At 29.8% G+C, this 15,173-nt stretch overlaps 1 protein-coding gene across 2 annotated transcripts in view; it reads left to right on the top strand.

Moving 5' to 3' along the window:
- Positions 1 to 15,173, top strand: part of LOC136990108 (NT-3 growth factor receptor-like) — a 99,063-nt gene that overhangs the window by 72,968 nt on the left and 10,922 nt on the right. Inside the window, exon 5 of one of the 2 annotated variants that reach the window (XM_067288464.1) lies at positions 3,603 to 3,769. In XM_067288464.1, coding sequence (XP_067144565.1) covers positions 3,603 to 3,769 — 167 coding nt within the window. The remainder of the gene's footprint in view (positions 1 to 3,602; positions 3,770 to 15,173) is intronic. The other variant, XM_067288465.1, reaches the window with a different exon arrangement.

The following is a 15,173-nucleotide window of genomic DNA, read 5'->3' on the forward strand; positions in this document are numbered from 1 at the left end:
ACAGTACCTGTGGAGTCTGTAGTCAACGAGATTGTGTCTTTGGCCAAGATCATGGAACTGGAGGTGGATAACAATGATATCGATGAGCTTGTGGAAGAGCACAGCCAAGAGCTGACCACCGAAGAGCTTATGGAGTTGCATTGTGTTTCACAGCAAGAAGTTGTGGAGGAGAGTTTGTCAGAGGAGGTAACAGCAAAGCAACAATCTTCTGGCGCAATAAGAGAAATGCTGAAAGGATGGAAAACTGTTGCATCGTACTGTACATTGAGAAGCATCATCCTAATAAGGCAATGGCTATGAGCGCTACGAATTTATTTAATGATAATGCTGTGTCGCATTTTCACCAAATTTTGAAGCATAGGCAAAAAAAATGTTTCCAGACAGCTTTCTAGTAAAGAATAATTAGATATGTACTGCATCATAAATAATAAACTAATTATTTCGATTTTTTTTGTTTTCTGCAAATCAAATTCGCATTCCAGATTGGTTCATTCCGCGCTACAAAAATAGATAATTCGCGCTCCTTAACAATGCATATTTTTTATAATTTTCTTTGAATAAACATTATACATAAAATATTTGAGTAATTTTTCTCCATGGAGCACATTATCGTATTTTACATTAATTTATATGGGAAAAAATTGTTTCGCTTAACGAATGTTTCGCGTTACGAGTAAGATTCTGGAACGAATTATGCTCGTTAAGCGAGGTTAAAAAGTTACCAAAAACTAACTTTATATATGATTATTAAAAGAATTATTATTGTGAATATTAACTAAGCACATAATTATTAATATTTTGTACTATAGAATCTCCGAAAAAAAGAAATGCCAGGAGATTCCTCGGTTTATATTTAATCGAAGAACTAGCCTGTGCAATATGCCATACATAGAGCAATCAATTTGATTAGATTCCGATAGCTTAAATTTTGAATATAAATTTTCTAATGTTAAAATGAATCATCATTTATTATTTCACTGCACATTAATTTTTAAAGCAATTTTTTCTCTCTCTGCATCGATCCAGTCAGGAATGACATAAGAGAATTTAAGATTTCTGTCAAGCCATACTAGTCCAAATAGTAAAAAATTTATTCCAAATTAAAAATTATAATACAGAAAAATATTCGAATAAGTTAAAATTTGAACAAAAACTTATAGAAATTTAAATTTTCATCATTTATTTCAAAAAGACTTCGTAAATATAAACATCATTAAGCTGGAAAAAGAATCAATGGCTGCATTGATAAAATAAAAAACAAAAACGATTGAACTACCGAATCTAAGACTTTTTACATAAGTAAAAGAAAAAATACAATAGATATCACGCTTCAATAGACCTGTCTTGTTATAATGTTAGATTTCTCTCTCTCATCTACCAATCTTTTTCTGCAAATAAATTTTCAAAGTTCAAATTTTTTTACTTCTACTCAAAAGAAGTTACGTTCCTTCAACCTTTAAATTATTTAACACCTTATTTTAAATTCTTCTCTTTGTGCTGCTTCAATGTAAATTGTTTAAAATATATTTTCACAACAGAAAAATTAAATTCATTTTATCTAAAAAAATTTTTTTACAGATTCATTTCTCGATACGATTGAAACTTCAATCTCTTTCTTCTTATTGATTTTAGAGAATATATTTTTCTTTATTAAAAATATCATGGCCAATCACTAATCACTAAGTTTTCTTTTTTGTATGTATGGATGTTTGCGTGTGGCACGATTTCGTTCACCCTCTTTGAAGCTTAATAACTTTCCTTCTTTTCGTCGAAAATTTCTGAAATTTTGCAAGGAGGTTTGTGTAATAGAGGAATTGATGCTATTAAATTTTAGTGGTTAAAGGTCGAGGGGATGGGAGATAGAAGGGATCGTGTGTCATAACTCGAGTAGGGTCGGAGTTAATAACGATTTTACTCCTTATTAGCATTTACAATTTTTTATAAAATTCATCCCTACCGTCAAAATTAAGCTTTTTGATATTTTATAATAATTAATAAAGTAAAAATGTTTTAATGAAATATCATAACAGATGGCGCCACACGCAGTTTTAAAAGTTTCCGGGAAAGTTAAACAACTCGTTGCTGGATTTTTTACAATCTATTTCACAAAGAGACGGTTGTATGAAATCGTTACGTAGCAATTACATTAACCACTGGATTTTATAGACTGCTTGAAGAATGCTGACAGTAGATAGCTATTCCACCAGACAAATATATCAAAAATTATATATTTGTTGAAATACAAAATAGGTCATCTGCAATGTTTAAGGATAGATCGTATTGAAAAACTTCTTGAGAATGTTAATAGAAATGATGTGAACTTAATTTGAAAGGTAAATTTGATATTAGGATGAAGATTAAAGATTAAATCATTACTAGTATTTATAGAATACAGAAGACACAATCGTTTCTAAGCTGAAAATCTAAAGATTAGAGTGGTAAAATAATAACAATCAACGGAAATTAGAGAATATAACAGAGTATAAGTATTGTGACTAAATGCAATATTTATAAAGTCTGATTAATTTTTTGAAAAGTAATTTGTTAGAGTAATAATGCCGGAATAATAGTGGAATTATAAGAAAGTGGGTAGAAGAAAACAATAAAAAAAAAAAATATGACTTAAGATTTAGAAGCTTATTAGTAGTGTGGAACACGATAGAGAAGCAAGGTTGATAATAGATTACTTGGAAATAGACAGAACACTTAAGATATATGAGGGAAATTGGAGGAAGGAAAGTAGTTTTAAACAATTTATGTAATACGATTAAGAACAATACAGAGTCAATCCTAATTAAATTATGCTTTGGAGTCTGTGTATTGTGATTATAATGTATTCAGCAGAAAGAAAATAATATATTACAAAAGCCTAAATTACATAAATTTAGATATAAGATTAACGCAACGTAGGGGAAAAAAATTGTTCGAAAGGAAATTTGTTGGCAAGTCTTGCCGAAGAAGCATGTTATAAATATGTATAAACGTTGTGGAAAGAAATAGGATTGTTGTATAGAAAAGATAAAATACTAAACATGAAAGCTATGGAACAACTGTTTGTAGGTTTATATGTTTAGTATGGAACATACCGTTCTAATAACGATAATGCTATAGTTTTATTGAACGTATGAAAAAAGAAGTTTCATTAAAAATGTTGATAATAATACGATTATTTTTAAGTATATGGAACATTTTTTTCGAATGAATAACTGTAGAACGTCTTGTTTTTTTCAATATATTATTCTAAAAAAAGAATTTTATGTGATCACGACAGTTTGAATGATTGAGAATGAAATGAAAGGTCTCGAAAACGTTTATTTATAAATAATTTTGGTCGTCGTAAAGAATATTTTATATTGATTTAAATATTTAGTTTTGCTATGCTATCAACATTTAAATTTAAGTATTACTTCTCATTTGAAAATCTACTTAAGCACCTGACGTTTAAAAGTAATTATACACTGAATAATTTATGCCTGTCATTAAAGAAAATTTTTCTGTTAATTATTTCTATTTTTTAATTCAAAAATTAATTGCTTTGTAAAAGATGGAATTATTTTAAATGCCAAAAGTTCTGATTTATTAAGTTACTTTTATTCTTTCAGAACAATAGATTCCAATCCATTGGTGTGTAATTGTAGTGTCGCATGGATAAAGAACAATTTGAACCGAGAAAAGACGAAGAATATATTTGGACGTTATGGTAATAAACTGACTTGCGTAGAACATAACGACACTAACTTAATAATTAATCTTCCTCTACCAGAATGCGGTAAATATCATTTTAAATTATCTGTTTAATTATTAATAAATAAATAATTTATTTAATTAAAACATTTGTACATTGTTAGATGAAAACTCCTTGTTAAAAAATTCAATATAATAAAATTAATATAATTAATTTAAATAATTATACTTTTAAAACGTTCCATTCGAAATTAAAATATTTTCAGTTAATATATAATTCTGCTCATTTTCATGTACATTTTTACATTTATGTTAATCTTCTTAAATTAAGAAGATTAACATAAATTAAACAAACAAAAAATTATTTGCAAAGTGAATTTAATTTTTAAAATTGGTGAAGTTTATTAAATTTTCATTTTCAAATACCAATTTTATCTTTTACATTCTAAACGAAAAAAAAAATCAAACTCTTAAATTACGAGGTAATGCTATTAAAAGCAGGACGATAATTCAGTTTGAATTCACTTTTACTTTTTAGTAAAACAAAATAGTAAAAAATTTCATCACAGTACTCACAATTCCGTCACAGTACTCACAATTCCGTCACAGTACTCACAATTTCGTCACAGTACTCACAATTTCGTCACATTACTCACAATTCCGTCACAGTACTCACAATTTCGTCACAATACTCACAATTCCGTCACAGTACTCACAATTTCGTCACAATACTCACAATTCCGTCACAGTACTCACAATTTCGTCACATACTCACAATTTCGTCACAATACTCACAATTCCGTCACAGTACTCACAATTTCGTCACAATACTCACAATTTCGTCCTTCTTACAACTCAAAGTCATATTGAAGGGTCGAATTTTTTAGTTTTTCACGTGTATACGCGTTTTTAAACAATAGTGTTCTAACACTTAATTATAATTGTGACGTGTCAGATTGTGTTATACACTAAATTTTTTGGTGTTCGGTTATAAGTAAATCAATTCAATTATTTTTTGTTTATCACTAAAATTCGTGAATTACGGTACTTCTGTCATTTTTATGAGCAAGATAATTTAATCATTATTTCTCTAATTGAACTCATACGTCGTTGACTAAGGAGGTAATTAATCTTTCTCATTAAAACATAACGAAATGTTCGATGTCATAAGATTAATATGATTAGAATATGTTATAATTTTGTTGATGGTGTAACAGATCCAAAAGTGATTTCATTTTAATTTAAAAAAAAATGATACGAATACATGAGAAAATAAAATGAAATTACTGAATCACTAAATATATTTGAAGTGGAAATATGTCACTTAATGAATTAATTATATCCAAACGAAGTTTATTTAGTATTAAATAAAATATTTTTAATCAAGAAAGTCAAATTTAATTTTTATACTTTATATACATTTATAATTTTTTAAATAAAAAAGAATGAATTTAGAATACATTTATTAATTAATTATTTTTTATTCGCTTACTTTTTGAATTAATTTATATAAAATAATATTCGAGGAAAGTTTAGTTTTAATTTTTTCTAAGTAATTAAATATGAAATCACCCCGAATATATAAAAAGTAAGTAAATAAAAAATATTAATTAATAAATATATTCTAAATTCATTTTCTTTTTTTGTATTTAAAAAGTTATTAAATTAATATATATTATATCAAATATTTAATACATTTATCTATAATATTAATTAAATTTAATTATTGATACGTTGTATAATTGTATTTTGTTTATCCTTTCCTAACGAATTTTATACTTATTCATAGTTTAATCGATGAATCTCTTAATTACTCGCCTTTACTCCGAACAGCCACGTCTGAAATGCATAATAGCATTTGTTTGATGGAATAATTTCTAAATAATTTCTAAAGTTCTGTTCAATTCTAGCAAATTACTAAATTTTCAAAAAAACAGAATGACGATTGAGATAGAAAGAAAAAATTCTGAAAAAATACTTTTAATATTTTAGTAAAAATTCTTGAGTTAACAAAAGACGTGAAATTCATCTACAGTATGTGAAGAATTATGCCAGCAAAGTAATATCATTTGATTTGATCAAACAAAATTTGTATTATTTTATTTCTAAATTCATCTGTTCACAAAGTGTTATTTGGATTTTAAAGAAACGTATGTATTTCTTTACTATAGAAATAAAAATCTCGTTTGTAAATTGCTGACAATACCAAGGAAATATTGAACGTTTACGTTCCGAAACTAAGCATTCAGTTTTTATAAATACAGATTCAATACTACATTACTTTTATGCAGTGGGTGATCGGTTAACGAACAAATCAGATAGCGAACGCTTTCGCGAAAGATTCTTATGTTCGGACAACGAACACCTCACAGAACGAATACATGAAGAAGAGACATAAAATAATGAATACCGATTGATCTTCCCTTGTCTTCGGGCAACAATTCGAAACTTTTTGGAGTATGGGAGACGTCAGCATCGACACTCAACCCGGTATATACTGATCAGATTGTGATATTCATATTCTGAACTTTGAAACTCTCCCTTGTAATTTCAGCCTTTTATTTTTTTTCACAGAAACAATTCTTTTATAGTATTTGCGAGAGTGGGGTTTTTATTTTCAAAAGGTGATTGTTTAATAGCAAAGGTAGAGAGTGGGCAGATGATGTCTGATGTTGCTGGGCAGTATGGCTTGAACAGGTCTACAGTAGGCCACAGTTCAATTTTATCTAAAAAGGAGGATTAATGCCGACATCTGCTATTAATTTAAACATCTTTTGAAGAAGTGGAAGGATGTCAGAACAACGGTCTTAGAATGGCATCCAAACCAGGTCGAGGTTTGGATTGGGGATGTCTACAATTACAATGCTATTAATTACTTCTGAAAGATTCTGAAGAAGAAAGAAAAGCAATCGACATTAGACAGATTCTTTAACAACCACAAACGTGAAAAACATGACTAAAAAAAAGGCAAGACTGTGTATATATGTATTTTTATTATTACATATAAATAAACGTAGTAAAAAAGTATATATTTTTTTTATTTTTGGGGGTTTCCAGAACGAATTAATCAAATTCCCATAGAAACCTATGGTAAATCGATAACCGATTAACGAACAATTCGGATAGCGAACAGTCTTGGAACGGATTATGTTCGTTAACCGATCACCCACTGTATTTCGCTTCATATATAGTAAAACCTCACTGAGTTATATAGCTGTGGTGAGCATCCAAAGTCATTCAATATCTCAAGCGTGTATTCTTTATGGCAGAGTTGACCTTATATTTGAGGCTACTCATTCGTCTCATTATACATATCGAGACGAATGCTGTAAACCTAAGATCGACTCTGCTGTAAAGACTTGTGTTCCTGAAATATTGAAAAAGGACAGAATATGAAGACATTTATTGTTTCTCCTAATTTGTCAATGTTTTTAATATTTTATTATAATCCTGGCCATTATATTTACAATTTGAAAAAAATTGTAGACCTATAAATATCCATTGTCATCCGTCTGGCTTTCCTTAATTGCGAGAATAGAGTTAGATGAAAGCTGAGACCAGATATGAAAGCATTAATGGCAGGAGGCCCGATAAACTATACACGAACGACCTATTTGGATCGAAAGTCATGTTATTTCAATTCAAAAATTTTTCCCTGAAAGGAGTTAGATGATCGGCACGACTCCATTGCTAACGGAAAAGTATGATGTGTACAATACAAGGGTAAGACACTACTAATTTCAGGTGGAGAGTATATATTTTAAATTTAAAAATTGCAGCCCGACATTGTGACGATGTCATAATAAATAATTGCTGGTTAAGTAATTAAATTTATATTTTATTTAGAAACAATTTTATAATAATTTTGAAATATTTTCTTTAGCTGGACCAAAAAAAAAATTACTATGTTTTTATTATAGAAAAATTGACTAGTAATAAACCTAATAATAATGGCTGGTTAATGTTAAGTTATATCTATTAATTATTTATTAAAAAGTATTATCTGAGATTTCATGGATTGTATGCAGAGCTTTACGATAGACGTTCTGACATAAAAAAAAGTTAATTTCATTTCTAATATTATGACCAGTCGTGATCTCTTTAGACACACACACACATACTCATCAATACACCATGACGTACAGTAGATGAAGCCACTCGTCTCCACGAGTGGAAAACTCCTGCTTCTAACGAAGCAGGAGTTTCATTAAGAAAAAAAACTCCTGCTTCGTTCCTAGTTTTATATCTTAAGATAGCAATCTTTCTATACATTAATAAAAAGAATTTTAATTAAATTAAGTATTTTCACTATAAAAATTTCTGCTTGATGTATTTTAAAATTCATTGAAAATGTATCAACTAGGAATTTGTTTAAGGTTTGTTTGAAAATACTTAATATTTAATAATTCAAATATTTTATCAAAATTTATTTATTTTGTAAAATTCAAACTTGATGATAAATTATTTTAAATATTTTATTATTAAGTAGAAAACGACACTATCACATCCCTTTTATATTTTATCAAGATAATGCAAGCGTGTATTCTAGTCGTAGTACACTGGCATGTATTGTGACTATAATAACGAGATTGAGGTTCTGATTGGTCAGAATGCTTTCCAGTCGTCGATCCGATAATTCTCAGAATGGTATAAGCAGATAATCATTCTTTTACATCAGTTGAACACCTTAAATCTCAATTCTCCACGCCTGTGATGGATACGAAGACTTTACAGAATCTTGTTCAGAGTATGTCCAGCTGAATATTTCAATTAGTAAATAAATAAAAAACGGACGTTTAACCGAATATTAATACTAATGTTTCATGATTTTTTGTCATTTTTTCCCTCGAAAATACGCTTGGTATGTCTATATTTATGTAACTTAAAAAACCAATTTATAATTAAAATAAGCAAACATCTTCATACTTTTTTATAATACTTACATAACCCGTTTGCCATTTTAGTTGTGTTATTGACAATTTGTTAACAACCGTTTAATTTACCTAGTCTGTTTGTAATGCTTATTTTGCAAAGGTGTTTATATTTATCTCGAGTTCTGTATATTGTTCACATTTGTGTATCACAATCTCTATGAATATCTCCCTCGGACTGTGTGCATTATAATCTAGTGGGGTATAACTTGTTATCAATAAAAAATTACATGATTAAGACACGAATCATTGATTTGTGTCTTAATCTTTCAAAACCATACCTCTCGACACCACATTTTATCATACTGTACTTTGGAAATGACGTTGCTGATCTATAGTCGTGACGTAATTCACGATTATAAGTTTTATTGAATATTTAGTATGTATGTACTAAATATTCAATAAAACTTATGTTATAGTGTTTTTCGGAAGTCATACTCTTTCATATAAGAAGCGATCTTTTTTTCCCCCTCCTCTTCAGTCCAATTTCTTAAGAAGTTCCTATTTAACATCGCATTCAATACAGTATTTTGTAACATTCAAAATGTTTTCGTACATTATGGTTTACAGTAATATTACTAACTTTTTCTTTGTTTTGTATTACGACAGAACAAACAACAGAACAAAGAAAAATATGAAAGATAAATTGGCAATGTTTTCAATTCAAGACAGAATAGCAGTGTTTCAAAGTTTAAAAAGGCTCTTAAATAGTTTGATATAAGTCTTATTCTTACTTCCTGAAACTTTGCTATTCTATCCTTAAACTTATCACAGTGCTATCCTGATTTAAACCTAAAGTCTCTCAACTCTTTATATAACTCAACCTGCAGAATTGGGCTATGAGAAATCAGTTCCTCGTCACATTGATCCTGTGGAGACAATTGGAGATATATGAATGACAGAGGAGCCAGATGTCAAACAGACTATCAAATTATTTAGTAGAAGTTTGTGAACGAGAGAAACTTTACTGACAAGTGAGATCTAATCAGTCCTATACAACTAAGTAACATATTTATTAGCATTTGTCAGAGTTTCCTTATAACACGAATTTCGTTAGAGTCGAGAACGAGCAAACTTCGAAACTTCGTATCTTTTACTATCAGCACAACTGGAAAATTGAATAAATAAATAAGGATGGTCGAAAGCAAGAAGATGGGAACTATACTGGAACGTATGAGATGAACGAGAGCAAACTTATCAGACAAAGGTTAGAAAGGAGAAATCATCGAAGTCAGCAAGAATTCATCTTCTCTACTTCTAGATTCTAGTTTACTTCAATTACGGAGATGCCTATATTTGGCAGTAATAGAGCCTTACATAGGACTTTTCCACACGACATACTTTGGTTCATATTTATTTATATACTGAAAAATATATAAGATTTATGTGAAAAACGTGAATACGCAAACTTTTACTACATTAAGAAATTTAAAAACAAAATTTTTGTTTAATTTTATTAGATTTAGCAACCTATTTATCATTTTCATTTCAGTAATTTCATTGCTCTTTATTAATTGCTTTTCTCTTATATTAATTATTATTTTATAATTACATCATAAATTTTTATTAAAATGTTCCTTTATTTATTTAAATTAATAAATAGGATTAATTAAATTTTGCTTCTATAAATACTCTATTTATTTAATTATAAAGTTATTTAAGAGTTCGGATTTTGTTGTTTTTTCATGTATCTTCTGTTTGCCGGAATCAGAGACGAGCCGCCATTTTGTATACCATAAGTAAATCTAACCGAAAAAAGTTTAGACAAATTTTGAAGTCAAAACTGAGATCTATTCTTAAATTAATTATGCATTATTATAAAGAATTAAATTAATAAAATGAACTTTAGACTACGTAGAACAAGTCTTAGAAGGGAAAAAATAGCAAAAGATATACTTTAAAATCGAAGAAAATTGAATAATTTGATATAATAAATACGATTTCGTGATATACGTTACCCTCGTAACGAAGTAGAATTGAGGTCATTCTGTTTTGTTGATGAAAAGATATCAATTTGAGTTTAGAGAGATTGGAATTTAGAAATATGAAAGTGCTAGGAATTTTCTGTTTTAGTTTCTCTACAGGAAGAACACGTAATGATAAATATTTCTCTATAGTTGCATTTTATTCGCAATTGAAGGTTTACTTTTTGGTTTTTGTGAACATTAAAGTATGGAAAATGTTTGTTTTACTGTAATTTATAAATATATGGGTGATAAAAGAAATCCAGGATTTCTGCAGTATGTATTATTCTCTATTTAAATGTTAACAATAATAATTTCTGTCCGTCTATCATCGATGTACGAAACCAAATCAGAACGTTCTCCTATAATACTGGCACGATTGTAACGATCTCTTGTATTAAATACGCATTACTTTCCGCTTTTATGAACAATATAATTTTGATTAGAATTATTTAATTTGGATCTATTTGACATATAGAATGGCATAAAGGCTTTTTCGTGTTAAAAAAATTTATTAAACAGCAACTGTTACAAGTATAACGAACAGAATATAAGGATATAAAGTTTTTTGATGTGTTAATAAACTTCCATATAAGATAACCACCATTTGTGACCCGGAGTACATCTAACCGATATTCAATTATTTTCCAAGCTTTCCCCGACATCTCTGCAGAGAGAGAAGCAGTAGCATCTATTATCCTCCTTTTCAATGTCTCAATGTCGGGTAATCATGTTGAATTGGCTCTGCCCTTGACATACTCCCACAAGAAAAACTCCAACTGGGCAATCGCAATGACAAAATATCTGTCTGTCGCGAAATGTGGCAATGAGAAGTGTCGAACACTTGGTGATGATGCACCATCTTGTTTAACTCGTTCAATTAATGTGTTCCAACGTATAGGATTGTCGAGAGCTTGATGGGGTTAACAAAGGCCAACATGCGTACGATTGAATATATTCAATATGAAATTGAATACAGTTAATAAAAGAGAACATAGGGACAAGATTAACCTGCACATCGAGAACCTTTCATTCGTTTACCAAAAGCATTTGCTCAGAAGTACAAGGTAATCATTATTCATACCAAACAGAAGAAATGCTTATGCTTCTACCTTATGCTTATTAGCATTTCCTTCCTTTTTATTCATACAGGATCATATAATTTAAAATGTTTAGAATTAAATTTAATAATTAACTGTAAAGTATACTAATTGTAATAATAATCACTTCAGTAGTACATTTAGTATTATTTGTTAGCCTTTTATGGCAATATTTCATTGATCAAACGTTCATATTCATAATGTTTATGAAACTCGACATTTGTACGCAAGGAAGTATTCGCTGGGTATCTATTGGGTATCTAGACTATCTTCATATTGATTTTCTTCAATTTCATCAGATAATTGTCTAGTGTCTTCTTCAGTAACTATTTGGTAACCTTCTGATGATGTTATTGTAGCAGACACTGGAATTTCCTTGCCAATTGTCAATGTTTTTAAACTTTTCTTTCGACGTGTCTTCTGGAGTGTTACGATTTCTTCTTCAACGCACACAACTTCATTTCAGGTGACTTCGCGCCTATTATTATTATTATTATTACTGTTATAAGAAACCACCCTTTTTAAAAAAATTTTCAACTATTTAATTGCCAGATACTTTTGATCTACTGCCAAAAGGAGTAGTGCGTCAAGTTGGGAGATTTTTTAGCAATAAAAGTCATATTGGTTCATCTTTGACTATTATCTTAAAAATTTCCTGCATACGTTTCACTTCTGTAGTATTGCCTTTAAATTAGATATGACACCGTAATCGCTTGATCGAATTAGTGGTGTCATATTCGCAGAAAAATAGTATTTTAATGTTTTTAATGATATATTATTAACTCACGAATATGCTGTACAATTGTCTATCAACAAAACAATCTTTTGTTTCAAATTAATCTCCCATTTAACTAATCAGTCTTTAAAAGTGACAGTTGTTATTTAGGCTTTTGCATTTCAACGGTAATTCGCTATCACATACAACTAAGATTTTTACTTTTTTCGATCACTAGAAGTGTTTTTCTTTGCCTTGCGTACTTTTTTTTCTACTCTTTCCGTCCTGCGAGCATTAATAGGGCCTTTTATTCAGTTCATCTTGGGTTTGAGTCCCAATCACTACCAAGCCAAGTTCACTTTGAAAATTGACGATATAAATTAATTAGGTGCTGTGGTAATAAAAATGTATTGATACTATCCATGTATATTTTAATTTTTATGAAGTCCACTGTTGCCATCCAGGAATAATAAAACTTTTAGCATTAACTATAATTTTGCTAATTTCTTCTGTGTGGTTATTTTTTGTCAGGGCGTAATGAGGACTTATAATATGAAAACAGGCCGTGGCAATATTCCAGAGGATGCCATGTGTGCAGCAGCAAACAAGTTAAATTAATTTATTCACTCGAATACAATGTCTAATTCTCGTATTTTCTGAGATATTCTGCATGTTATTAGATACTGGGTAAGGCAACCGGATGGGTAAGGCAACCAGATAGCCGGGATCGAATCCGGAAAAAACGGGTCAAAAACCTCAGAATTTTTTGAGATGATCTGTCTGGATACGTAGGCCCCCTCCCAAGCCACCAGGCCGAACCCATAATGGGTTTGCTTTTAAAAAAAGGCCGTCTTAGTGCCCACAGGCCGGAAAGAGTTTTTAAAAATGCTAGAGAGTGATTTTAAATGTAGTCTTTACTTCTTGTTCTATTTTATCATCAATAATTATAATAAAAACCTTTAATTTATACCCGATTGTTTACTGAAGAAGTATAATACCCAGGTTATCAAAAGGTATTGTTAATAGTTTAATAAAACGCAAGATTTGAATTTATCCATCAAAATTTATTTCCTTCCCTTCAAAGTAATCTCTTCCCACTCCAATGAACTTAAGCCGACGTTTTCGTTGAAACCCCTTCAGGACTCGCAGCAAATTTTGTTTTATGGCATTAATCGGTTAGAACCCTGATCACAAATCGGGAAATTTTAGTCGAGGAAACAGAAAAAAGTCACGCGATTCCACGTCAGGTGAATACGACGTATGCGGAACCGTATTCCTTAAATTTTATTCTGCCAAAAATTAACCAACAACGAGAGCATTGTATGCAAAATCTTCGAGTTTTCTCGCCGCAAATTACGTCATTCAATACGAATTGCTTCATGCAAACGATGAAAAACACTCAAATAATAATCTTTGTCGACGTCTTGGCCAGTCGGAAGGAATTTGTGATACACAATACTACGACAATGAAAGAAAATAGTCAACACGACCCTGATTTGTGACTGACTGACGTGGTCTTTTCGGTCTTGCTTCGCCTTTCGAGCGCCATTCACGCATTCGACGCGCCAAATTATCTTTCAAAATTACTTGACAAGATCCAAATGATACTGGAACACGTTCAATAATGTCCTTAATTGTTAAATGACAATTATTAGGAACCAAATCGAACAATGCGACGTGTTGTTCATCAGTTGAAGTTCATCACTCTATCAGAGCGTGGTTCGTCTTCAACGCATTCTCTGCCTTCCTCAAACATCTTGTACCACTCGAAAACTATTGTTTTTGATAGACAATCGTTACCAAAGGCTTTCTGAAAGATTTTCAACGTTTTTGTAGCAGTAATTCCCGTTGAGAAAACACGAAAGGACAAGAAAGAAAACGACGACAGCTCTATCTTGTTCAAGCTCAGTTTAAATGAACCATTCTCTTATACGTTGATCTTATACATAAATGTTTTCGCATCAAAACATTTCAAAATAAAAGTTTTATTTAGTTAATTTTAATACATGCTGTTTTAAATCGATTATGCTAAAAAAAGAAACTGCTAGAGAAAACAAGTAAGGATGATATCCAGTCGAGGATTTCTGCGACAATCCGATTTAATGACGTTACTATACTGACATTTGGCAATAACAACATTTATGGAAATTGCGAGTAAACATTTAGGATATTATTTTAGTCGATTCGCTTTACAGATTGCAAAGAAACTTCTCTGTTATCGCTAACAAGAACGTGTAAGATGATAGTATAGTCGAGCCATTCAGTCATTCGACTCCCACGGTCATTCTCCACTCGGCGATGTCGAAAATAATAAAAGTTTTTCCTGAATTTAAATCCGATATTTACTGGTATATACGACTTCTCTCGGTATTAAAGATTTTTTCGAAAATTATCCAAATTATTTTATATTTTCTTTTTATATAGTTGAAGATTCTTTATTACCGAATCAAAATATCATTGTGTTTGTTAACCTCGCATATGTTTCTTTCTTAATTTGGTAATTATAAATCGATTCCCTTTTAAAAATTGTGAATTTAAAGGGAAATTATACGTGACTTAATTTATATATTTTAATTAAATATTATTATTCAAAAATTTAATTACGAAGCGTTGAATTTGTCGAGCAAATTGTACTAAAAGGAAAAGATCTTTATAAGAATAGAAAGGCCTTTTCCCTTTATACTGTATTTTTTAAGTATAAGAAAAGTATTAAATCATCATTATTACAATATCACAATTAGATTTATCTTTACAATTTAGAAATAAATTCGTGGTAAAC

This window comes from Centruroides vittatus, unplaced genomic scaffold, assembly GCF_030686945.1.
Source record: "Centruroides vittatus isolate TY-2023 unplaced genomic scaffold, ASM3068694v2 scaffold_861, whole genome shotgun sequence".
NCBI lineage: Eukaryota > Metazoa > Arthropoda > Arachnida > Scorpiones > Buthidae > Centruroides > Centruroides vittatus.